At 42.3% G+C, this 27,464-nt stretch overlaps 1 protein-coding gene across 1 annotated transcript in view; it reads right to left on the bottom strand.

Annotated features, from left to right (window-relative positions):
• Positions 1 to 2,861: 2,861 nt before the first annotated feature.
• Positions 2,862 to 27,464, bottom strand: part of LOC146682241 (anosmin-1-like) — a 36,717-nt gene continuing 12,114 nt past the window's right edge. Inside the window, exons 3-14 of the mRNA XM_085448368.1 lie at positions 25,210 to 25,275; positions 24,604 to 24,826; positions 23,536 to 23,720; positions 22,732 to 22,861; positions 21,200 to 21,405; positions 20,845 to 20,971; positions 18,856 to 18,960; positions 17,166 to 17,254; positions 16,713 to 16,884; positions 15,205 to 15,431; positions 3,881 to 4,022; positions 2,862 to 2,911 (exon numbers count right to left, since the gene is read on the bottom strand). Coding sequence (XP_085304494.1) covers positions 2,862 to 2,911; positions 3,881 to 4,022; positions 15,205 to 15,431; positions 16,713 to 16,884; positions 17,166 to 17,254; positions 18,856 to 18,960; positions 20,845 to 20,971; positions 21,200 to 21,405; positions 22,732 to 22,861; positions 23,536 to 23,720; positions 24,604 to 24,826; positions 25,210 to 25,275 — 1,722 coding nt within the window. The remainder of the gene's footprint in view (positions 2,912 to 3,880; positions 4,023 to 15,204; positions 15,432 to 16,712; positions 16,885 to 17,165; positions 17,255 to 18,855; positions 18,961 to 20,844; positions 20,972 to 21,199; positions 21,406 to 22,731; positions 22,862 to 23,535; positions 23,721 to 24,603; positions 24,827 to 25,209; positions 25,276 to 27,464) is intronic.

The following is a 27,464-nucleotide window of genomic DNA, read 5'->3' as shown; positions in this document are numbered from 1 at the left end:
TTTGTATATTTTATTTATATTTGTCTCTGTATTTATATGTGTGTGTGTGTGTGTGTGTGTGTGTGTGTGTGTGTGTGTGTGTGTGTATATATATATATATATATATATATATATATATATATAAACAATTCTGTAACTGTAACTTCGGTCGTTGCTGTGCTTTTTTTGGAAGTCGAATTTCCCAGAGGAACCCACCCGAGGGATTAATAAAGTTCTATCTTATCTTATCTTATCTTATCTTATCTTATCTTATACTGGGGGATGAGGAAGATGGCGTTGTGGTCAGACTTCCCAAAAGCCGGGTGTGAGACAGCTTTGTAGCCCTGCTTGTATGGCGTGTAGCAGTGATCCAAAATCCGATCCCCTCTCGTTGGACACGAGACATGCTGGTAAAAGTTTGGCATGACTTGTCTGAGGTTCGCTTTGTTAAAGTCTCCTGCTACAATGAGGGCTGCGCCCGGGTCCTTGTTTTGAAGCGAGCTCAGCACATCATGTAATTCGGACAAAGCCATACCTGTGTCCGCTTGGGGTGGGATGTAGACCGCTGTGGCGATGACCGAGGTGAACTCACGGGGCAGATAGAAAGGGCGGCACTTAATGCTCAGGAACTCCAGATGTGGCGAGCAGCCGCTGGAGAGAGTAGAAATGCTCCTGGCATCACACCACTTTCTGTTTATCATGAAACACACTCCCCCACCTTTGGTTTTGTTCGACTCTGCCGTTCTGTCCGCGCGGAGCACAAAGAATGAATCCGACGGAGTTACGGCCTGGTCCGGCACGGTGGGGTGTCAACAGGAATCCAAGTCCGTTTACAACAGCTGAATGGTTGGAATTAATTAACGATGGAAGAAAATAAATCACTAATTTACCACCGGGTGAGCCACTGTGTCACCCCTGAAACTGTAGCTGTGCACACGCCACACAAGCTGCTAGCTGAACTAAGAAACAATGTCCAGAGCTGACGATAAATGCATTTAATTTAATTCATTTATTATGTATTTATTTTACACATTAACAGGTTTCAGGTTGTATTGACAAAACATATATGCATGTGTAACCAGGCATGTTTTTAACGAGCATCATAAGACACTTCAGTGCTTTTCATGAATATGTTTAACACGTTTTTGTTTTTCACATAAACACATTTGATTCATGTCTGTTATCTTTTACCTGGTAGTTAGTTTTATCATGTAAAATTGTAACAAACTAGGGAAAAAGAATCGCATGTCAGATCATTTCTGTCCTTTCTGCATTATAGTTGTACACAGTGTTGTTTGTTGTTCTGCATGTGGCTGCTCCAATCACTCAGATTAAAGTTCATGTATATAGATTAACGATAAACATGTATATGGATCGAAAGGAGCCCATTGAGGTGGTTCGGGCATCTGACAAGGATGCCTCCTGGGCACCTCCCGGGCGAGGTGTTTTGGGCATGTCCCACTGGGAGGAGGCCCCGGGACAAACCCAGGACACGCTGGAGAGATTATATCTCTCGGCTGGCCTGGGAACGCCTCGGTGTTCCCCCGGATAAGCTGGAGGAGGTGGCTGTGGAGAGAGAGGTCTGGGCTTTGCTGCTTGGGCTGCTGCCCCCGTGACCCGGCCCCGGATAAAGCGGAAGAAAATGGATGGATTAACACAACAGCAAATACATACATGTGTACCAGGTTCTCCAAAGGGTGACATGATGGTGACGAGTTGCATCTTTTTTATTGTTTATGGTCTGAACTATGATAAATATTCTTCATAGCCTTAAACTTAAACCAACCTCCTGTGTTCAGTCTTTGTCTCTGCGGCTCTGTTCACTGTGGTAAACGTAAAGGAAACATGCTCTTATCCAAACAGACTCAGTGTCTGTATGCAGCCATCTGTAGCACAACTTCATCATGGAAATAAACTCTATTCGAGGTTTGTTAACATACAGCAGCTCATACTGGCAATGAGACGTTTTACACTTCAAGAACAATAGAACCACATCTGGAGTACAACCGTCTTGGTTTAGTTTCTGTCCACATGAATAAGTCTTGGTTACACTTCTCATGGCTAAATACTGAACCAGGAGTACAGGAAACAAGAAACCTGTACATGGGTGCAGCGCGCTGTATTTGACACGTATCTGTAGTTAAAACCATCTTTGCACAGAGAGGTGAACAAATGTGCGCACACACATGCAACGCAGATGTAACAGTCCAGGCACAAATATACCACAACCAATAAATAGAGACACAAAGTATATACAGCATTTGAAGAGAGAGTGGGAGGAGCTACATGTCATTTATAAAACAACAAATCTTTTTAGAAAATAAGTTGCAAGAGCTCTTAATGGCACCACTCAGTGACACTGACATTAATTTCTATCATTACATGCAATTGTATCAAAACTGTTGATCAGACCTTAGTACACATCAGTAAACTAATCCTGAACTCGAATCCTTAAGATCCAGTTTTTAGGATCCAGTTTACTATCAGTGCTCGTTCGTGGTGTTAATATATCTTTTGCATCTCTGATGTCGTTGTCGACTAAATCCATTTCATGCTTTTATTGTATTTATTTTTTACATATAACTGTAGCAAACAGAAGTAAAAAGAACTGAAAACACAAAGAGAGCTTTTTGTTTATCTTCCTGTTGGTGAAAGTTGTGTCCATACTTTTACTGAAATATGTTGTATACATGCTTACTTGAGGGTCAAGTTTGGTAAAGCTTCGGTCCATTATGGGACACTGCAGGGAGGGATTCACATGTCTGTCAGCTGTCACTTGTTGTCTTGTTGTAACTGACAAGCTGCCATTTGTCAGTTAGCACCGCTGCTCTGTGGCTTCTTCTTTATTGTTTTGGGAGCTCGGGTCATGAGGCCATCTGGTCTCAGTGTCTGTCAGTGATTGGCTGCTCAGGATGCTTCCTCAGCCTTGATCCTGAATGCAAGCATATATATTTTAATGTTAACATAAAGTTTTGGTTCTGGTTTCAAAAAAGGACACGTAACTTATAATAGCACAACGTTGCCAATACAGAACAAGGTGTTGTTTCTCCCCTGCAGCGAAGACTCCCAAAGACTAGTCTGCTCATAGAAAATACAGTTTCAGGCGTTCGTGGATACAAATATTTAACTTGTAAGGCAAATTAAAGCGAGCTTTTTCTAGTCTTGTGCAGGCTGCTGATCAACATCAAAGTGAGGGTCGAGTTTATAACAGTGGTGAGTTATTACTGTCCTGTATGAGCACAGGAAGTGTCAGACAGCTAGCTTGGCTCAGGCTAACTATTAACTGAAGCTCCACTGTTGTGCTTTGTGACTGGATGCTGCTACTAAAGCTTAAACCCCGATGGCAGGCACACTCATTATATCTCTGTTTCTCTGTTATATTCATTTATAAGACACCTTCCTGCAGCTTTGGGCATTTTTATTCAAACTCCAGAGCCTATCAGTAGGAGTGAGGCAAACACCTACAGCTGGTGACTACAGAGGATGAAAATACAGCATAATGAGGGTGTGTTTGGCACTTTAGCCATGACGTTATTCAATCAGGCTTTGCTACTTCCCAGTGACAACATATACACATGGTTGGACTTCCAGATATATCAGGAACCTTGGCTTTGCTTTTATTTTCAACACCATTTTTTTATTTCAAGTATTTTTGCCTTTTTACATTTGTCTTCACTTACTGACCATGTAGGACACTTAAAAGGAAATATGTTGTGCATCACCAGTCAAGCTAAAAATATGATAAAGTATGGTGTGACTTTTTGGCCAATATCAGACATTTGCACTGTGTGATGCAGGCTCAGAATACACTGATTTTAAAATGTAATTGTGCTTTTACCAAAATGTCCAAACAAAAGATTTTTCTATGAGTGTTTTCCTTTTGATTGTTTTAACCTCTTACTGTGCAGTAAGGTGCTTTGGTATCCAGGGGTCTGGAAGGTTCTCCTGGTTGTAGGACCTTCACCCTCCGTTGTGATGGCCTGTACCTCCAGCCTGTACAAACTAGCAGGGCGTAGGCCTGACACCACTAGAACATTACCATCCTGAAAGAGAGGAGACAACAAGTCAAGGAAACGTACGGGACAAAGTGTGAAACACTCATGTTGTGTGAAAGTGCAGGACGACTGAACCAGCTTTCAGCTCAGGGCCCCTGAGATTTGCCCACAGAAGAAAATAATTTTGAACTTGCATTTAAACTAGAAAAGAGAAAGCCAAGTATTTCACTGTACTATCACAAAACTAAGACACAAAGAAATCGATATCAGCAGACGGTGATTTTTGTTGCTTTTTTACATTTAATGTGATCAATTTCTCATTTCACGTGTGAAAGCAGCTCCCAGCCTGGCAGATCCCCAAAGGAGGCATCCTCTAGAACCAGTAATAACTGCGCGTTACAAAGGTCAGAGACCAGTAATAGAACTGGTAGACAGGCTAGCGGAGATAAGTAGCCCATGGCCTCAATACGGTGGCTGAGGATGCCAAAGAGTGGGGCGGATGAGCTCAGAAAATTAGGAATTGGAGGAGAAGAGATCAAAGGAAATTATGGACAATGTAAGAACCTGATAGATGAATGAGGGGAAACCTCAGTCAGGTAGTGATGTGGCTCGACTCTGAACTGTAGCTCAAATGATAGATGGCAGAAGCTGCCAATCTAGTGCTGGAGAAGTGAGCTGCTGCATTTTGGGAAAGAATGTTAGGGAAGAGAGAACCTGGCTAACTTTCTGCTGCATTAGTACGTAAGGGATAGACACAGGGAACCTGCCGTCGTACAGAAAGGAATCGCTGCTGATTAGCATCTGAAGGCCGGATGCAGGGAGACTGGCCAGTTCTACAGAACATTGCTTCTGCATTTTGCGAATGAAAACTTGTTTTTTGGAAACGATAGAAAGATGCACAGAGCTGATCTCCAGAAGGCAGAAGGGTTTCCTGCAGAGAAGCTTGTTGCTGCATTCTGCGACTGAGGGATAGAGAAAGAAGCTGGCATCCCAGTTCACTGCTGAAGGGTCCACTGCTGCTTTGTATATGAAGGATCAATGCGGAAAAACCAGCATCCCAGTGGGATAGAGAGAAGGGAAACTGGCAAACCAGTGCCCCCTCTTTTTTTTTTTTTTTTTTGCAAATGATAGATAGATGCAGAGAACTGGTGGTAGAAAAGCCTACTGGTTTTTGTGAATGACGGATAGAGAAGAACCTGGCATCCCAGTGACAAACTTGCTTCTTTAATTGCTCCTGAAGGAGGCATAGAAAACATCAAAGCTGGCATCCCTTGTCTAACACAGACAAATGGAGGCAGGTGCACAGAACTGAGCTTGCCCCTGCTACCTGGCACTGATGGGTGGGAGGAGCTACAAGATACACAGTAGCTTTTGCTGTTGGAGGTACAGTTTTGCTTCAGCATGGAAGAAGACTTCGGACAGACATTTGGATGTGTGAGGTTAGCTTCGAATGCTGGTGGTAGAAGCAGCTGACACCAGGCTACGGTCCAGTTTGAATCTGTAATGGAAGGATATTTGGGAGACCTTTCGGAAGCGCTGGAATGGCACGGCTTCTGAGTCGGGCGGCTTTTCGACTAACTTGCCCGGTCTGTGGGCCTGTTTCAGAGCAACGTGAGTGGAGCTGTGAGCTTTGCTGGTGGGTGATCTTGTTGAATTTCACGGAGGTGGCGAGTGGCCAGAGTTACTTCATAACTGAGGGTATTCGGCATTCGCCATGATGTTGAGAGTGTTTGGGTTTCTTGGATTGCCTGGAGGCTGTTAGATTATAATATTATTTTATGCCATGTTAGACCCCTAATTAAAGATTGTGAATTATTATGTAGTTTTAGTTTGCATTATTCTCCTGAATTAGAAGAAGCTGATAACTATTGCATTAGTTAAACTGATTTGCATTACATTAAACTGCTGACTTGTTGTGAATGAATGATATTGTTTTATGATGCATTATACTGCTGAGTTATAAGAAATCTAATTTGTCTGAGTAGAAGAGAACAGAGTGTGCTGGAGTTTTCTGCCCCAACTCAGCAGGAGCAGATAAACAGGGAGCCAAGGTCGTAGCTTAGGCGCTGTGTGAGAGAAAGCATGTGAATGTTTAGGCTTTGTATGATAAGGTGGGGGCACCAGAGGCTATAAAAGTTTGAGCAATGCTCCACCATTTTGAGATCTGAGGCTGTCTGCATCAGTGTCCATCTCCCACGCGTGTGATCATTAAAATCATCGTTTGACTCAACCCGGCCGGACCAGTGTTGTTATTGTGGTTTTTCTCTTGTTTCCATCCCCAATATTTTGAACCATAACAGCTTGGGGGCTCGTCCTGTGGTATTGGGGTGGAATTTAAAAGTTTGGACGGTCCGAGGTTGTCGAACGGACAGGCACGAGCCAGTGGTCTGATGTGAGTGGACAAAAGCCGGCTTATCTAAAGGTAAGGCACTACCTGTTGAATTATTTCCAAAGTGTGCCAAATTGGATATGACTAAATTAAAGTCTACTCACTGAAATTACTGGTAGAGTGTCTGTTTTGATTTTGATGAGAATCACCGTGTGTTATGCAGTTAAAGTTGCTTAAGAATGTTTAATGAAGTTGAAGAAATATGAAACTGTTCTGGAGGAAACAGATATAATGTTGGGTTTGAGTCCCTGGATATTGAGCTGAAGGCTCAGGTAGTTTGGTAGGGAAATTAGGACAGAAACTGTTCTGGAGGAAACAGATACTGTTTAATTGGCATGGTAAAATTTGTCAAAAATCGGTTAGGTGAAAATTATTATAGGACGGCACTGGAAGATGCTAAGAAGCACATAGCCCGGGGGTTATGCCCCCTCCTGGTCGTGGACGCGCGGCTTTGACCTGTCGGCGAACAGGGTTAGTTCAGTTTGGCTTATCTGTGGGGTACAGGGCATCCTGAAATAAGCTAGGAGTTACCGAGTCTCCTCATCGTTTAAAACGGTGTCATGTGCTTGTTTGGACACAGTTAAATTGAGTTAGGGACTTTAGAAATCAGGCCATAGGCTGTTCTGGAGGAAACAGATACTGGTTAATTGATTACAAAAAAGTGAAGCTTTCTTCGGTTGGACCCGTTAACTTAAATTTGTCGAAATTTGTTAGGTGCTGAATCTGTCAGGCCTGTCAGTGATTGTAAATATAAGACGTCTTTGTAATATAAAATAAAAGAGTTTTGTCTGAGCTTTGTGTGACCCTGTGTGTGACGACAGCACACTGCAGCGCTGCGAGCTATTTTTAGACGGTGTGTGAACATGCAAATGAGCGGTGACACGCACAGAGGACTTTTGTTGCTGTTTAGCGTGTTTTTGAGTTTTATAATTTTGATTTGCAAACAATGATACATGCCTGTAATTAAAACGCTGATTTTGCTGATTATGATACTACAAATAAGGTTTTGAATGACTAGGGTGTGAATGAGGTTGGGTTTTAAAGCTGAAACTCAGAGAGGAGTGTGTTGGGAGACTGGCATGTAGTCTGCAGTGCAAAGGTGGGCGTCTTGCCTGCTAGTCTATTTAACAGTGATGAAAATGATATTAAATAAATCTCTCAGTGTGTTGATACAGGTGGCTATGGGGCTGGACCAACTGCCCCCACAAGCACGGCAGCCGAAGCAAAATTATAGTAATGGAAACCAAACTCAGCAAGAATCAGCAGCTGTGGAAAAGACAGCAGCTAGCAGAGAATTAAAGGAGAAATTAAGAGAAGTTTTAACACATAAAATTGGGGCCAACAGACTTGTGGAGGTTGGGAAGGCTTCCGGAGCATCACAACAAAAAGGTGAAACAAAAACACACACAAGCAGAGAAATGTGAGAGAGAGGCACGTGCTAGAGAAATGCCTCGTTTGAGAAAAAACGTTAAATTAGCCCACCTACAAACGCACATACACGCAATGAAGAAACAGCTTACACCCATAAACACGTGAAGATTTTCCAGCAAGTTGAAAGCAGTGAAACTTAACATACATCCGCCGTTAAATAATGAAGTTTATCCACTAATAACAAATAAACCCTCTGGGTTGCAGGACAACAACTTAACTTCAAAAAAAAAAAAAGGAGTTATGGTAACTGTATGCCTACACAATATAGTGTGTGAAGTTCTGGTTGATTTTTGGGTTTTGTTTGACACTAGGTTGATTCTATCAGTGAGGTTTGGATTGTTCTCTTTCTCTAAGAGAGAGAAAGATGGTTTGAACTTTGGACATGTTTGTAATGGGCCCCAGTATCTGTTATTATATGAGTGTTTTATTGTTTACGTTTGTTTTTGCTTTTGTTACAGTGCACTGAGATAAGAACATCTGAGAGGTGTGATCCACCGGTGGTGGTATTTTGGTATTTTGTGAGTTCCTGATTTAACAAATCAGCTCTTTAATCCAGACCTGAGAGATTGAACTTTAAAGCGCTATAAAATATTCTTATTGAAAACAGTCGCAAAGTATTTTTTCTCCATGATTATAATGAGCTTGGGAGAAAATTCACTTATATGGGACACTGATCCTGAAGCCTAAAAGGATTGCACCGAGTCAATCCAGTCCAAAGAAGGAAAAACAAACAAGGAGCTGTTTCCTTTAAAATGATGACGTCATCTTGCTGGTGATGGAGCCTCGAATAGGCTGCGCGTGAGACTCCATTATCAGCAACTTCTGGTATGAATGTGTGTGAATGTATGCATGTGACTGGACTGTGACGGACTGACGACTAAAAGTTTTAACTGACTTGATACTGAGACAAAAACGGTGCCGACTTTAGGATTATTAAATGTCCACAGACAATTCACCCAGCCTGTAAAAGAAGGGTGGATGTTTTGTTTTGCTTTGTTTTGTCTGCAAGAACAGAAGAATGACAGAGACTAAAGAGCTGTAGCTTCACAGCAGTGTGAACTGCAGACTTAACCCTTTGGTTGCTAATTTTGAGCTACTGATGTTTGCATTAAGGAAATTGTGTTTTAGTAGCTGTGTTTCGATTAATGTATCATATTATATGGTGGGGAATGTTAAATGCTAAAGTGAAGAAAAGGTTTGATCCCACTCATGACTGAGCATGTTATTATTAACCATAGTGGGTCAATGTAGAGAGTGAATTAATTTTAGAGAAATAAAGAAAAAACAAACAAAAAACCCTCCACCGAGGTCTATGAATAAGAGGGGAATGATAGACAGCCACACTCAAAATGGAGATATGTAATGATAAACACTGGTCCCCGTCTTTTGGGCGCTTTCTTGAAGTAGTCAACATTTTAAAAGTAAGATAAAATAACAGGGGCATGTGCTGAGGGGTGGTGCTGCACAAGAACAAGAGTAAAATAAAGAAAATATTGTTTTTAGGTTTGAGAAGTGCAAATTAGAACGTACCATTACACTCAGAGGATCAATATGAAGCTTGATATTTGTTAATTTTGAATGAAGTACATGACTGGTGACTGTTCTGTCCTGAGCTTTTGTTTTTACAGCACCCGCTTGATCACACCAACAGTTTCTCGCCACCGAGGAGGGGTACTTGCAAAAAAAAAAAAGATAAAGAACGGGGAGGAATATCATCAAAACTGGAAAAAGGTAATCCCCAAAGGGGGTGATAACGCCATAACTTTCACTTAGGGTCAAATTCTCAAAATTTGACCCTCAAAAATTCTTCAAACATTTAGACACAAAGTGGAGATTTAGATAAATATAATGTCGTAAACCACATAAGCATGAAGTATTTGATTCAATAAGATGGTGAAATAACAAGCAGCAAAAGGTTGATCATGTTAATGGTGTTTATTCAAGGGTGCAGAGGAGATTATTATTATTAAAGACAACAAATGAAATAACGAAAACTAGAAGTGGAAAAATTTGCGTTAACGGTAATAAAATCAAAACAAAAAGGAAAACTAACTAAAACTGTACTGAATGTTCACAAAACTAACTAAAATTAACTAGATTTATAGCAAAATGTGTTTGGTTGCATTGATGTGTGCGTGCCCTGCTGTAGTGAAATTAAGGTAGTACGTTAGTCGAGTCGTCTGTGTTGCTGCTCCGTCCACGCGCAGAATCAGGTCAGGAAAAGTCGGGAGACAGCGCCAGAATAGAATTGAGGATGATTTTAATATGACTGTTTTGTAGACATGACAAGAGTCTTGTAGTGGAGAGGGACATAATGTCCTCCTGAGACCCAGAGAAGAAAAAAACAGGGAGAAATGTTTTCGTTTTTTCTTTTTACTTTTTTTTTCTTTTTTCTTTTAAATGAATCAAGTGTTATTAAAATAACAATCTCATAAGATGAAGATCAGGGACCAACCCAGAAGTCACTGACACTTCACTAGCTGTAAACTATTGGTTTAGGAATAAGTGATGGCACTGAACTTTCTATTTCACAAAAGTCAATTTATTTAGGATATCTGAGGAAGTACTGATTTTATTTGGAGACACAAAGGAACATTTGGCACTCCCCTCATCTCACATCTGTTTCATTGTTGTACCCAATCATTCTACAACTGAAATGCCTTGGACTGCTAACCATTTCAGGCAAGTGGAGTGAACCATATTTTGCTAGACTCTCATCAGATTGGGGCTTCCCTTTTATTGATCTTTGGAGAGAAGTCTTCATTACTGGTATTATTCAGGTCTTGTTCACATGTTTGTCCCAGGTTTCTCAGCTAAGAGGAGCTTAAACCCCAGATACTGTGAGTTCTTTTCACACATTGAGATCACTGATAACTTTCAGCAACGACGTGATCTCGTAGAAACAATTAGGTGTTATGGATTCAACTATAATTGCGACTCTTATTTTTTACTTTACTGGAAAAGATTTCTGCATTTTACCCATATTTTAGTTTTAACTCAAAATCAAAATTCCAGATTCTACTACATGTTGGTTTTGCACCAGATAGGACGACAGATTTCAGGTGGCCCTGTGTCTTTCTCTATTACATCTGCCACTGCATCTCGATAATCTTTGTGTGGCTTTTAGTGGGTCCTGACCCTCTCATATTTTGAAAAATCTATGTTTGAATCTCCCTTAATAATTGTGTTAAGAATTCTCTCCGCCTTGGTCAAAAGTTGGGTATTAGGAAAAAGTGAAATAAATATAAATATAAAGTCCCAATGTGTAGAGCACACATTAATAAATTAGTCATGTTCCCTGTGAAAGTAAATGAGCCTAATTCTTAAAGACCCCTGAAATTATTTACTAGATGTTTATTTTTTGAATAAAATAAAATCTGAGTTTAACAAAACATTTTAAATGTAAATATCAAGCTTACCTTTCTCTCTTCCATAAAATGTGCTTGTGGGCACGCCAGCCATTTTGAAAAGGTGGGAAAAACAATTGGCAAGGCCACACCCCCACACATGTGATATAATTTTAAAGGTACTGTTGCCCTCTCTAAGAAACATCAGGACTTAGAGGAGTGGCAAGTAGAGTATGAGAGCTACAAGCAAAAAACTAAATGTGTACTACAGTGCGCAAAAATGAATTACTGGGCCATCAGGGGGTTATGAGGGACATTTATAAAACAAAAAAATCCCACAAACCTTAAAAGTGCACTTGAAAAGCTCACACAAGAAGGTTAACCTAGCTTACCTAGAAGACCTCATCAGGGGGAGGACACTCCCCCTCTTTTTAGAGCTCACCCACTTAACTCGCATCCCAAGAAAACAGCTAACCCCAGATAAGGCAGCGTGATGTATCCCGAGATAACAGGACTGGGACATCTAAATAAAGGTGTGAAACAATCGCCTTCAAAAGGTTATCAATTGACTTCAACCAAAATTAGGACCACTCGGTGCGGCAAGAGTTAATAGTGATTAGTCTCAACACCCAAGGATAACCAGAAGAGCATGACTGATATGATGGAACTGGGATTTTGTTACACTTAATTTTTGCAAAACACAAATAAAACTAAACTGAAACTAAGGATTTTCAGAAAATAAAAACTAAACTAAACTAGCAAAGAATTGGTAAAAACTAATTACAACTGGCAAAAAATTGAAAATCTGGAGTCGAAACTAAATAAAAAATAAAACCTAATGAAAATGGCGAAACGTTTAAAACTCTGGTGCAGAGATTGGCAAATCTGACCAGGAACGTTATAAAATGGATTGTCAGAACAGTCAGCGTTAAAGCCACTTTTGACAGTCCATACTAGGATGGCATTGGACATCTTCGGGGCAGAAAAGGGTTGGTGTGACCAAGGTGTGGTTTGGCTTGTTGTATGTATATTTGAGATCATATGGCTCTGGATGGACCAGTTACCAGGGCATGGAAGGAGGACAGACTCATTAAAGGAGGAGAAGGAATTTCCTGGGATTGGAGATCCTCTGGGTGAGTGGTTGATTAAAAGCATGCATAAAATAGAAGTTATCTGTTGTTATTGATTGGTAATAGATTGATGATTGGCCACATTTACAGCTGTATTGACTTGTTGTGGACGTAGTCGACTTCAGGTTTAAACACTCTCATTAACAGGTTGAAAATAGTGATATTAAAGGAAGAGTATGCAGCACCACCCTGTCAGACGCCAGTGATGGTGGAGCTCACTGATGAATCAGGTGAGCTGGATTCATGGCTGATTCAAAACTAAGATCCCCCTGCTGTGGTCAGGAAGGGGAGAAAAAGGGGGTGTTTTACTGTTATTTCAATGTCAGCATTATTATTGTATGAGAATCATGCAACAAGCATTGCATCGATGATCATTTATTGAAGCTTTTGACCTTATACTAACATCTGTGTTCCTGTGATGGTTATAACCTCTGATGAATCTTCCATTTACAGGTGTTAGGATAATGATATAATTTTTCATTGCAGGTGTAACCATGATCATTTTTATACATATTGCAACTTGTTGCTCATTGTAGAGTTGTGCTCAAGTTAATAAGGGTTAAAAGCTACAGTCAGCGCGAATGTCTGACTGATCTATTGAGGGGAAAGGCTTCGAGCATAGAAGGCCGCACACGCTTACAAAACACTGATATCATGTTATTCTTTGTGATCTTTTCTTCAATTATGTCTTTAAGGTTAGTTTAAATAGTGGCAGTTAATTAAACGACATTTATTAAAATATTAAATACCTGAGTCAGAACGTTACACGCGGATCACCTTAAGAGTCTGGGAAACTTTGTAGCTGCCTAACTTTTTTTGAATGTTCTAGCTCTGTTGATTTGACACATGGGGATGTGTCAAAAAAGGGGGGGAAGGTTGAGCTTTAACATCAAACCAGGATTATTTGAACATTTTATAACTTCATTTGTGTCTTTAATAATTTAGGAATGGTAAAGCTTAAGCTAATAGCGGTCCGAGAAGACGGACCTTTTAGAGAATCAGTGAAAAAGCATAAACTATCACTTTCATGTTTAATCATTACTCATTACGTTCGGCGTGACTGTCCGGACTGATAAAGTGTAGGAAACGCCTTGAGTGCAGAGGGCTAAATGCAAACATGCTTACACACACATAAGATATGATTAGAATAAGTCCCTGGGACATTCTGAATGTTTTAGACCAATTTTGAATCACTAGAAGGTCAGTAGATAACAACATTAGATTATTAGGGTTAGGAAGAGAGGTGTTTTGGTTTTCTGTCTCTTACAGAGAAAGGAACAGACACCAGACGAGGTCACAGAGATGCGAGGATCCTCCGTAGCAGAGACAGACACAGTGACTGCCGAGACATCAACTGGGTCCAAGGGTCATGGCGTTTGGGCTCCAGCTAGTCACCACAAAAGGATGGATCCCATAAACACAGCAATAACCATGAAGGGGTTGGCGGAAATCCGGGAACACCAGACCAACGAAGTTCGAGAGGCTTTTGGGCAAAAAGGGGACACCTTCCTGTTCCTTTTCTGGAGAATACACAGATCGTTGTTTGAAATCGGGGCAGAATAATCCCCTGATCTGTGTTACGACTGAAGGGTTGTCTAACCCCTAAGGTTGAAGAATGAAGAGCAGAGGATCACCCAACTGGACGACACTGGTAGCTGCAGCAATAGAATAAAGGCTGAAAGCAGTGGGAGACAAGGAGAGAGTGTCATCTGGACCTGCTACTGTTGGAATCATAGTTTTTCTTGCATCTGAACTGCGCAAACACAGAGGTCATCCCACATATGGTTCGCCCCTCAGGGGGACAAAGGACCTCAGGAGTGAGAAGAGATGAACCCGGCCACACTGAATTGAAGGGTGTTTGTGAGGTCATTATTCTAATGACCTCATCAGGGGGAATTGTTAGATTATAATATTATTTTATGCCATGTTATACCCCTAATTAAAGATTGTGAATTATTATGTAGTTTTAGTTTGCATTATTCTCCTGAATTAGAAGAAGCTGATAACTATTACATTAGTTAAACTGATTTGCATTACATTAAACTGCTGACTTGTTGTGAATGAATGATATTGTTTTATGATGCATTATACTGCTGAGTTATAAGAAATCTAATTTGTCTGATTAGAAGAGAACATGCTGGAGTTTTCTGCCCCATTTCAGCAGGAGCAGATAAACAGGGAGCCAAGGTCGTAGCTCAGGCGCTGTGTGAGAGAGAGCATGTGAATGTTTAGGCTTTGTATGATAAGGTGGAGGCACCAGAGGCTATAAGAGTTTGAGCAATGCTCCACCATTTTGAGATCTGAGGCTGTCTGCATCAGTGTCCATCTCCCATGCGTGTGATCATTAAAATCATCGTTTGACTCAACCCGGCCGGACCAGTGTTGTTATTGTGGTTTTTCTCTTGTTTCCATCCCCAATATTTTGAACCTTAACAAGGCAAACCGATGAAGCAGAGCTCTGTAGTTCTTCGTCTGACGTGGTGACGGACAAGAGGGCGACCGTAAGCAAATGGAAGGTGACTGAGGGACTTTTTTTGCCTTTTCCTGCTTCAGTTCCAGCAGTGATGAGTTCCCTTCACTGTGCCTTTTCTCTATTGCTGGTTTAATAGTAATAGACAGATGTCGTTATGCATCTCTCACAGACTTTAGAAAAGCTGGTGACGACCTTTAGGCCCAGTATGAGTTGAGTCACTTTTACAGGTTAAAAACTTAGATGCTCATCGTGGTTCTTTATTTGTACATTTGTACATATAACCAGCAGTCGAGGCACACTGGAACTCTCTCATCTGGAGCATCTCTCAGTCATGCTCAGGGCTTTGATGTTTTGCAATAAGGTGGATTTTGCCATACCAAGCAATGCATGTATTTTAAAAACATCACTTTTCAGATTTAATTTTCCACATTGTATAGTTTAGTAAAGTCACTTCACTGACCGGCGGTAGGATCTGGGACTGGGAGATCAGGGTGCGAGGCAGCTTGACATTGTAGTTGCGGTTAGTTGGGATGACTTCTGCCCAGGTAACCTGGTAACCAGTTAGCTGCTGGTGGGATGAAGTCATAGATATATCCCAGCTAAAGATAGCTGTCACATTGCCACCCAGGACCTCAAAAGATGCGATCAGGTTGGTTGCTTTCACCAGGACTTTCTGAAGATTCATAGCTGAAAAATACACAACCGGACAGTCCAATGAAGTCAGATACTGGAAAGGTTTTCCTCTCCATGAGGAAGCAAGTGGCATAAACTTCCAATCGCTCACCAGAAGAAGTATAAAAACAGACAGACTGGAACATGATTATGTCTCCTCAGGCAGTTTTGAATATTTGTGCATATGATTCCTCTGAAATTACATTTCATGTTTACATCATTGTGTTGTGCATTTATACTGCTTTTGAAATGTGAAGGCTTAAAATGGGAAAAACAATCTGGAACGCTTTCTGGCACCTTCAGGAAATGAGTAGTTAAATCTGACAGATAAATACACAATACTGAGTTAGGTTTTCATGTTGTGCTCCAGCCGACGACATCCCGATATTTGCTCAGTAATAAGAAAAGGTGTCGATGTTGTGCTACCTCAGAAGCTACTGAAAAAAGCATACATGCATTTACATTTTAAGGTCATTTGAAGCACATCTTTTCAAACAGCTCAACAAATAACATCAAACAAAAGATTTTAATATGTGTACTTTGTTACTGCATCATTGTAACTAATGTAAAAGTGCTATTTTTACCAGAAGGAAAAAAATATGTTAATGTCATGGTAATGTGATGGACACTCGATGGAGAGGTGTAAGAAAGAGAGGACATGAGAGGAAGTTAAGATTTTATTTTGAAAGGTAAGGATTGCTCAACAAGTGAGATTTGATAATCTGGAAAAGTTCAATTTAATTTATATTATATAATTACACCTATATGTACTGTTGCATTATGTTTTTGTTAACTTTCAAAACTAACTGAAGCACACAAATCTTTGTGCCATTCGAGGATTGTGTGAAAAACGGGGCAGTTTAATACAGGCTACACTGACTGGTTTGCAGTGTTGCTATTTACAGTTGCATTTGCTGCACTATTTTGCACCATGTTATCATCATAATTCTTTTCTCAGCGTTGCACTACTACACCCAGTCTTAAAGTTGTCTCACTTCCCATTTCCAAGTTTAACCCTGATCATGGGTGTAAAGTTTCAAATTCCTCAAACGATGTACGGAAGGTAGGGGAGGGGCTGGTTGCATCGAGAGATTTGATTGGTCAGTTCAGCGTCAGTAATGTTTTTATACATATGTGTGCTGTGAGTCAGGATTGTTTTGTGTCTAAAGAAAAAAAGGCTTGATTAGAAGCTAACAGAGTTGACCTCGCTGACTCGTGCTGCACTTAGAAAGTGTTGAGGTGTGCAGACACTGATAAGTAAAATGAAATAAACAAGCCATTATGCGTTTGCCTCACCGGTTTCTCTGGGACAGTTGACAGGTGTTGGACTCTTGGCCTGGATGGTGGTGCAGGGAGGCGTATGAAAGCTGGTGCTTTCTGCCAGAGGATGACTCGTTTTGCTGACTGGCTGCAGAAGGACTTTGTACTTACAGGAGAAGAGTAAGCCCTGCAGGCTGATAAAGCTCTCCTAGATTAGACAGACAGGGTGTGAGCATGGCTGACTGGAGACTGATTCCCAATTTCAGATTACTGCAACTCTCATTTCACAGCAGGCAAGGCAAAGACTAAAATCACCTGTTCACAATGCATACGTTGTCTCGTCTTATCAATAACAAGATTAATAAAAGCAGTCCTTTTTATCTGTACCACCCATGTGATGCCTTTCAACTCTGTTTTATTTTGGCTATGGAAATGAAATAATTTCACCTCCATGATCAGAATGATACTCATTTATTTGAATAGGGTTACCTTTGTACTGGTCTCCTCCACAGGGCTGGTCTGGTCGTGTCCACAGTATTCAGGTCCCCACTGGATTCTGTAGAATTCAACCAAAGGATCTGCACACAACAAGCCAGAGAAGAAGCAATGTTTATGTTGAGTCTTGCACTTTGTTCATTAGCTGTATTATACTGCTATGTCCACGCAACCTTTAAAGTGTTTTTCTTCTTTGAACCTGCTTTTTGAAACCTAGTTATGTCATGACACAGATCAGAATTGTTTTGCTCTGTCGCTTTTTCCCTCACGCTTCCTCTGAGTGCTTTTATGGAGGTTGTTAGGATGAGAGTTTATACTGTAAGGATCCACCAGCTGTTATTCACTATAATACCTGACAAGGTGACGAGATTTGAATACTCATTCATGAGATCCAATATGGTGTCTCACTCCCATTTCTGCTTTATCAGATTACATATTCACTTTTTATTTCATGACCTATAACCCTGTTTTCAGGTCCATGGTGGAGATCTAGGATTTTACTGCAGAGATTTAGGTTTTTGATTCCAACCTTGCAGAAACATTAAACCACCAGCCCTGTTGTGATTGGGGCCATTTGTGGTGTCTTCTTGTCATGTGATGACACTTGTCTCCAGTCACCAAGCACTCGCTCGGTGAACGTGTGTGCTTCCAACCACAGCCCTAAAACTTCAAATACATGAATTTATATTCACCCAAATCTCTGCAGCTTCCACTGTGCTGGATGATTCTGTCACCACCTGTCACCAGTCCTCCCAATCCTTTCTGCTATTTCGTTCTTCATCCTTGTTCTTAGGGTAGAGGTTTTAGCAGTGCTGCGCTGTGTCTTCCTTTTTTCCAGATACCTGAGCCATTATTTTTAAATGTCAGCTAACTAGTGAGCTTACTGCCCCATGTACACCAATAAACCTTTACTAAACTGCTGAACTTTTAATCATTACATCTTATTTCTGACCTGTATGTGGGTTAAAGCCCAACAACAGCTTAGCGTATTCCTGCGTTTCCATATCCTGCACAGCCTTCGGGCTGCAGAGAAATAGAAGCGAGAGGTAAGAGCTCACAGTTTGCATCATTGAAAGACGGATTGTCAGTCACATCAGGGAAAGATTACGGGAGCGACTAAATCCCTCACTCCACAGGACATTTTTGCACAGTCCACTGTTTGGCAGATCAACATAACTCTTTCTTCCCCTGTGTTAACTGTGAGTGTGGTACAGAGCATTTATTTAGTTTTTAACTTTGAGTCTGTGTTCATAAAATTGTGTTTTTGCTCTGTATACTTTAGTTTTGTGCTTGTTTTCTTGCCTTTTATGCAGTTTGGCACTGACTGCTGTGATGCAGTAGTTTCCTAGAGACATTTAGCAGCTCTAACCTAAGCTCGTGTTTCAAGATTCGCTTCAGCCTCTTGCTGATGTTGTGAAACTGGTGGTTAACATTGTGTCTCATGGCAGCAGACCAGCCTCCTTCCATAACATGAATTACTCATCATATTTACACCTTCTGCACAGAAAATACGTTTCTTTTTCAGAATGACGTGTATTGCAATTTTTGCTGAGTAAACCTTGGCACATTTATCTCTGCACGCTGTTTCAAACGGGGTATTTGTCTTTTAACAGCAGTTGTTTGAACGTTTGCAGAGCAGCTGCAGGATAGCTCAGATGTTACGTGTGATATGATTTGTACATACCCACGCTTCTCTGCCAGTAAACATGAACCCTGAGCTGTCCGTCCTGGTAGAACGGTGTCCCCACATCCAGGACGTCACCTGCAGGGCTTCTGGGAGCACTCGTGCCTTCAATACAGACAGAATACAATTAAACATGAACTGCATCACATACAGTGATATCCAAACACATGCCATGACACAGCCGCAGGTACAAAAACCTTTGGTATCAATCATTGGAGGTAATTATTTTCTGTATGACTTGTTGGTGTCTCAAGCTGCTGTGGAGGAATTTGGGCCCCCTCTTGATGCTGGTGGCCTGTGAACAGCTCTTCTAAGGTCCCATCACAGTATTTCATGTGGAGGTTGGGACTTTGGGCCACAGCTTTCTGTTATAGATTTTGTCCTGTTGAAGAGTTGCTGTTTTGCAGTCGGTGCACTAGCATGAACTCAATACTAAATATGCTAACTGAGGCCTTTGCAGTCTGACTCTGGATGAATTTGCTCGGGCTCCTGGGATGGGTAACCATCTTTCCACACATGAATAATATTTTTTCCTGTGGTGTACTTCGTTATAACCCTTCCCAGACTGATGATTACATCACTGCTGATGTCGTTCCTCCTCAGTGTGTTAGTACACACCTGAATGCTGCAGACTTTGACTCTCATCTACTGATAACCTCTTAATAAAGTGCATCTGACTGGGAGAAGCTGGACACTACTTACTTTTCCTCCTAATTCGGATGGAAGCAGTAAGGCTGCGCTGCACAACAGCATAACCCTGTAAAACCTTTGTTTTTCACATGACTACCTTTATGTTACCTAATCTCAGTGAATACAGAGCATCACTGTGGAAAGCTGATAGGTCGATCTCATTCAGGGTTTTTTAGAAGATAAAGTTGAAAATGAATATTAACTTATCATCAACTAGATGTACAGTAAAACCCAAAGTAAACAGAAACTGACTGAGGGCCTGCATTGCACATCAGAACGTGTAGGTTTGATGACAGTTTCTTCGTTAGTATTAACTATGACTTTATTTTCCCATCCTCGTGGATTATTCTGTATCTGCATGCAACAGTTATTCCCACCCGTGTCACACGGGGGGCTGTGCACGTGCTGATGCATCTCCAGTCGCTGTTTTCAGCCTGTTGCCTGTGATTTTAATGCTTCACTTTCAAGTTTTTATCATTTCATCACTGCAAGACTTAGAATAAAAAAGCAGTTTCTCCTTTACATTAAAGACAAATCTGTACATTTAATTTTGCCAATTCGATATATACATTTGGAGGCGGGGCTTATCACAACGTGCTTTTGTGAATGAACTCTGGTTTCCAAGCTTGTGAAGGTTTTTCCAAGAACAGAAATCCTTCAGCTTGTGAAAATGCTGAAAAACACACATACTTTGCATTTTAATGTCACGTACAGAAAACGTTGATGTGCTGGTGAACCTTTTCACCTTGAACGTTCACACGCCGCTTTCTGCTCTGCACAAAAGCACAGACGCTGACAGCGACTTCACTTCAATCCTTCTTTCATGAGGCACTCACTCTCACGCTCATTTCTGTAATTGTCAAGAACATTTCTATTTTTTCTTTGTTTAATGTCAACCACCTCTTTGAAAGGAACGCCTTGACATTTTGAATTTCAAAGCTAAGAGTTTTCAGCCCCGTCACACTGATAAGTTCGTAGGTGTGGAATGTTAAGGTTGCATCTGGAGTGAAGCTCTGAGATACAGGAGATCAAAGATTGAACATCCCAGCAGGAGAAAACCTTTGAAATATTAAACCCCAACGTGCTTTTTTTAAAAATAAAAAGTGTCACCATAAGAGTGTAAAAGCAGACCTATCGACTATACAAACGGAGGAAGCTTTCAGTGCGAGCCTAAACATCTGAACACGCTTTTACACTTTGGGGAAATTTTAAGCCGACATGAAGACGTTTTCTTTTCTTCACGACAAAATTTCGAGCTCGAGCTGAAAAAGCCTCGGTGTCGTGTGCGTGTTTCCGTACTTTGCTGCGTGGTGAAGTGGAGGACAGCGCGCGGTCCTTTGAACTGAGTTTGTCCCCAGTAAGACACAGCCTGAACCTCCACACTGTAGCTCCTGTTGGTCCTCATGCTGTCCAGCTCCACCTGGCTCTGTGCACACAGACACACACAGACACACAATTAGGCACACACCACACCACTGATTCCATGTTATATTCAAGTCATATTTGCTTCCAGTTGTGATCACAGATGTAAACATGCTACACACACTCCACTCCACGAGGGTTTCGGAGAGCATTACATGCATTATATCTTTCTTGGGTCTTAAAGAGAAGTCATGTTTTTGACGTGCTCCATCTGCAGCTGTGGCATTCTCACCTTTCTGACCGTCTTCCTCCTCTTGGTCAGGGATGAGGCGGAAGAATGTCCAACTGCAGTCCAGCTCCAACTGACCTTGTAGTGGTGGATGGGAACATCCAGGTCAGGAGGCATGCTCCACTCAATCCTGGCTCCCACTGTGCTCCCAGGACCAAAGCTCATATTTGCTACTCTCAGCTCAGTGGGAGCAGGAGGATTGGAGGGATCTGAGGGGCACATGTTGGATGTTATTAATATCTGTTTGCATGCAGAAACAATGACCTTTAGTGCACTGACATGTGCTTAGTTTTTAACCCATCCTGCAAAGTTCACAAAAGGCCGATTCATTCACACGTTACTCTCAAAAGAACCAAAAAATCGATTCCGGAAGACATCTGCCGTATTTACAGGTAGTACTGTGTGGCAGGCTGTGGTTTGTGGCTTGGCTGCAAGGGAGGAGCAGTGGGTTCAGGGCATGGTGTCAGGGGGGCTGACTGCCATCATCTGACCATGTATTTGAGTATATCAGCAGGACCAGAGCAGCGGTCTGTGCGGCGTGAAGCGGAGGAGGGCAGCTGGAAGGCTGCTGCAGAAACAGATTACGGATAAAAACGAACACTCGGCGTGTAACGCTGTGTGCGTGGGTCCTTCACTATCACACACTACCATTGCATTCATTAATAGTGAGGACTGCTGCCTGCCATTAGCATGAACTGGCTGGATGCTGGTATTTATATCCGGTGCTTCCTCAGCCTGATCACGATCAGTGATCAATCAGATGGTAAAACTGTTCTAATAATACATGAGGGCACCACCTACACTGCGTCCCTCAGTACCTCAGCACCGTGCAGCAACAGTGGGAGAACGCCATGAACACGTCTGAACTGATTAAGGTTCACATCTTTGCGACTTGCCGAGGCGGCTCCTCTGAGACTGTGGCAGCTACAGAAACCACACAGAGCAAAACAATGAATCCTCTGAGGACTCTCTCCATAACCTCTGCATATATACCACAGTACAACCATTTGCTAAACAGTCTATTTTCCCTTGCATAGCTTCTAACTGTGCCAGTGTTGATATTAAGAACTTTTGGCTTCTTGACTTTAACCTCATTAAAAACACCTCTCTTCTCTATCTCTTCTACTTCGGGTAGTAGAGGCAGGGGTGGGCCTGGTGCTGTGCTCTGTCACTTTGTATTTTCTAAGCTGTTAAAATATATTTTGCTTTCAGCTGATGTCACTGTAGCTGGTCGGTCTGAACTCCTCTTCTGTCACCACCTCTGCCTGTTTGAACGTTGCTGCATCGCCTACTTTCTTCACTGGCCTACAGCCACTCTGAGGATCACCACATCAGCACGGCTACATCAGCACAGTCACTCTCTGTTGCCAGACTTTGCTTTTGTGTGTCTGCAGCTGGCAGCTTGTCCAAAGTCTGACTGTCACCTGGCTCCAGCCCCCTGACGGTGACTCATTGTGGTTAATGCTGCTGTTTGGCGAATGGGAGGAGCTACTACGAACACACACACACACACAGACATGCAATGTGTGTCTGACCTGTGCTTGAGTGGAAGTGTCTGCTGGGCGTGGTGAAACCTCTGGTCCCGTGAAGGTTAACGGCTGCCACTCTAAACTGGTACCAGCGACCGGGCCGGATGTCTGACAGCCTCGCTCTCTGCTCCGTCGTCTGTTTGGGAGAAAACAGCGTGTTTGGTCAGTGTTTAGGTTTCTGTCTTGGCGATGACGATTTTTAACGTCTAAGAAAATAAGTTGATAGATTTTTAAGCATGTCACAATTCATTGTTGAGTTAAGAGGAATTTACCAAAATGTCTTATGACCCGTAAAACGTTTGCAGAATATTTGAACATGCAGTGATGAATTTTAGCAGATCCAGATCCAGATGCAGGCTTGTCTTTCAGATTTCCACCTCGGACACTTAACCTCACATTAATGCACAGCTGCTAGAAACTGCAGATGAAGTTATTAAACTACAAGCAAAATAATAATCTCATGTCTAACAAAGTTAAAAGTCTGAAAATTTGAAATAAATGTGATAAAATGTGTTGTTGCTGTGCCCGCCGTACATGTGGAAACTGTAACATCTACTTTTACCAGCAGCACTTTATGAAGTTCATGCCGAGCTGAGTTCATCTTATTATTCGCCTCCACAACAGTCCCAGTGCATCATGTGACGCCTGTGTTGCAGTGCTGCCGCCATCAACAAAGCAAAAACAGAAACAGCAGAGCTGTTCTGTCAGCACTTGGAGACCCAGCACCTTACAAAGAGATTTTATTTGGGCTTTCTTTCCTTTAATTTGTCACGTCTCAGTAACAGTCTATATTGGAGGCAGTTAACTAACCTGTGCAGCCACCTGCCACGACGTGGCCGTGTCCTCGCTCGGCTGGATGCCAAAGTTCCATCTCCTCTGCAGAACGTAGACGACAGGCTCGGCCGAGATGTTGAAGCGCGATGACCAGTGCACCTCCAGCTGGCCAGAAGACACTTCTTCAAAGGCTAGCTCCTTCCTTGGCTTCAGAGGAGCACCTGGACAGACAAAACATCCACCAAAGGTGAAACAGAGTACAACTGAAGGGACAGTGCTGTCCATCATCTGCTGTAGCTCCGCAGTGGGGCTCCTAGTCAGCACCCACCAATGCTGCAGGGATTTGCAGATTTACTCAGGGAGAATTTCCACTTCATTTGTTTGAGTAAAGGCCCAGGGGGGCAGTTTTTAGGTTATCAGGACTGATAACATTAGAGTGCGTGTGCCTGCATGGGTTCTCTCTGGATACTCGGGCTTCCTCTATGTCATCAAGTGTGACTCATTTGTGACCAGTCCAGGCTGTAGCCTCTCACCCTGCGACAGCCGGGATGAGCTCTAGCTGAACTGGATAAGTGGGAGAAATGGACGCATGAAGCTTCTTTATTATTTCCTACAGTCAAATCGTTAAACACATTTATAGTCAGGGCTGCACATAAGTGGTCCGCAGGTGCGAATGTCAAAATAAAAGACCGCACCAGATAAGAAGTTGCAGCGCGCGTTTGCGCACATATCAAAGGCAGTGTTTCTGTCCACTAGAGTGGGATTTTCACGGCACATTCTGCACCACATCTCTGTGCGTTCATCATTTGTTTGAAGCCAGCTCACCTCCTGCAGCCACTTGTCCGAGAATACGCGCTTCTTTTGTGGTTCGGACTCCTCCTGACATTTCTTCGGAGGTGGAGGAACATCACAGTAATTGCTTAAAGGAGCTTCTTCGACATCTTTAAGAGTTCTAAACAAACGTCTGTCCTCCTCCACAAAATCTAATGGACGCAAACGCGCGTTGCAACTTCTTATCTGGTGCGCGTCTTTTATTTTGACAGCGAATGCTCACCTGCTTATGTGCAGCCCTGGTTGTAGTGATGTGATTCTGGCTCAACATACCCTTGTAGATGTCACTGGGAGTCTGGCAGGTGTGGCCACAGCTGTTAGAGCAGCATTTCTTCTGAGCAGAGCATTCTTTGTCGTGGTCACAGCTTTCCACACAGGCAGCAGCAAAACCACTGGCTCTCTGTGGAGGTGGACAGCTGCCCTGCTTCACCATCAGCACAGAGTGCAGGAACTCACAGCTGGTCACACACTCCCAGTGCTTTCTGGGAAACACCCGCTGGATGAATCAAAGGCAAAGTAGTTAGCACAGGTTAACTACTGTTACAGCTACTTCCTGCTCTTTGCTTAGAACATGGTGTAATTCTCACACTTGACATACGACAGTGAAACAATGAATAAACTGTGAAATATGATAATGTCAGGTTTGCATCAATAAGTAGCATCTAGACAAGAAGATTAAGAAAAGCGAGACAAAAAGAACAGCACTGAATATGAATAATATTTCCAGGAACAGGCGGATTCTCCAGGTCTTTACTGGGACTGAGAGTTTAACAGACTCTCCACCTTTATTTCAAACTGTGATTGCACAAACAACCCTCGGCTGTTTTTGTACTGTACTCAGAAAGCATACAGTACGACTGACTCTATGCTGCACCATACCTCACATAACTCTCTGCAGTTGCCTTTCCCCTTCATCTCCCAGGAGTCTCTGCAGGGCTCCAGGCACTGTGGAAGTCAAAGCAGTGTGAGCACGTTTAAGGTTTATGGTCAGAGATGAAGAAATACATTTGGAGGTTATGCACAGTGAAGTGTTCATGTTTTATTGCTGAACACAAGAGTGTGAGACAGTTTAATGTCTCTGTGAAACTGCAGGTAACCACAGATTACAGCCTGTCACATCTCGCTTTAGTTAAGTATAAATAATTGTAAAAATTATACAAACATGTACAGGGATGGTGTGTGTGTGTGTGTGTGTGTGTGTGTGTGTGTGTGTGTGTGTGTGTGTGTGTGTGTGTGTGTGTGTGTGTGTGTGTGTGTGTGTGGGCATTCAACTGATTGTACCCATAATATTAACTTCAATAAAATGAAGAATAATTGGTGCTTTTTGTTATTAATTCATAATGATGCTGTTGTTTCCAGGGGAAGTGGACATGAAAGTGTGGTGACATCAGACTAGCTGCACAGTGAGGACATCAGTGCCTCCTTCTGTCTCGTCCTTTTTAAATATGATCATATTTCTCTGTCATGTCTGTAAGCAAACACACAAGGTGACACAACTCTGTGTAGGTGCACACCTGTGTGAGGGGATTTATGTTACTGGAGCATGTCAAGCGTTAACAGTGTAGTGCTCTGCACCACAAAGCCCAATCCTGCACCAGTAAGCAGAGGCAGCCCAGGGGAGCAAGTGTGCACTGGTTCTAATTTCATGCTGTAGCGAGAAGCAGTGGGGGAAAGTGAAAAGCACGACAGCCTCACGAGGGCATAGCAAGTCATCTGAAAGTTGGAGGAGTGCTCCAAATGCTCAGCAGATAAGGCACACGCTGCACAGGAAGTGACGCTTCACTAACTCACAACACTTTTGTCTGACCTGGAAAAACCGTTTGTTGCACTGTAAATTCAGACAAAACACAAAGTTATTGTACTCAAATCTTCCAAATATGGTATCTACTGCCATACTTACTCTGGCATTACGTTGACCTCCAGTAACACTGCTGGGAATCAGGATGTGTACATCGATCCACATATAAACAAACATCTAGGACTGATTTCTTCCTTTTGTGCAACATCTCTAAAATTAGAAATGTCCTGTCTCAGAGTGAAAACGAGCTCATGCATTTGTTTACTTTCACAGAAAGAGCGAGCATGTCTGCTGTACTGTTACATCCAGAATCACATTTAAAATCTTTCTCCACAAATACTTCGGGCCCATCTTACACTCATAGTCTCTCATTGTGTCTCAGACTGTGGGCTTGCTTGTGTTTCACTGGATATTAGATGACTCTATCACTCATACCCTCCTAATCCAAGCTGTAGATCTTTAATGTCAATAATATGTTTGCAACAAGCAAGTCGTAAAAGATCTACCCATGAATGATTTTTCTCGCCATGCTGAAGCCTGGTGTCGCTCTGATTTGGTAGGACAGAGCACCCTGAGTAAAGATCCGGCTCAGCTGGCCTCAGGCTGCTTCCCAGTTCTCATGTGCACAAACTAAACTCAGTCTAACGTTGTATTAAATGGACATAAAGCTGCAAGACAAGGTTCCATTAATTGTTTCTGCATTATTTCATACAATAACATGAGTTGTGCATAATCATGAGCATCATCCTGGTCTCCCGCTCAGACAAATGGTTCGATCCACTTTGCAACACTGGGAGATGCAGTTGCTTCAAGTAATGACACCGATTCCTTTGATTCAGGTACGCAGCACAATAGACCGCCGCAGAGGAAGAAGAAATGAAACGACACAAATTGGGCTTTAAACATCTTTCTTGGTTAAGCTCATAGTCCAGGCTGCGGCTCAGGAGACACAGCGGGGTCATTTACCAACCAAACGTCAGTGGCTCGATCCTCACAGTGTAACTGTGGTTTACAGTCACACATGTTTACTTCTGTGTATTTTCTGTAAAGCTTACAGATTTGTCATCGCTGCTTACAGGGGGGACAATAAGCTTTTGGGTTAATATGAAGCCACAAACGCCCTCCGATGAAAACAAGCCACACATGCCGGGTTGTAGACGTGCTGAATGAAGCAGGTGTCGGTGCTCTTAGTGCTCCACGAGGAAGAGTTCAGCAGCACAAGCAAGATGAAGAATACGTTAAAGATTGTACACGAGTCCACAAGACAGGAGAAGCAGCATGTTGTGTGTGAGCGTCGGAGCTGCTGCAGAGCCAAGCAACAACACCGATGACAGAC

This window comes from Copadichromis virginalis, linkage group LG23 (genome assembly GCF_057382275.1).
Source record: "Copadichromis virginalis isolate Kocher_CV1m ecotype Utaka linkage group LG23, C_Virginalis_male_GT1.1, whole genome shotgun sequence".
Taxonomy (NCBI): domain Eukaryota; kingdom Metazoa; phylum Chordata; class Actinopteri; order Cichliformes; family Cichlidae; genus Copadichromis; species Copadichromis virginalis.
The sequence above is the reverse complement of the archived record's forward strand: the minus strand, read 5'-3'. Positions and strand labels throughout refer to the sequence as shown.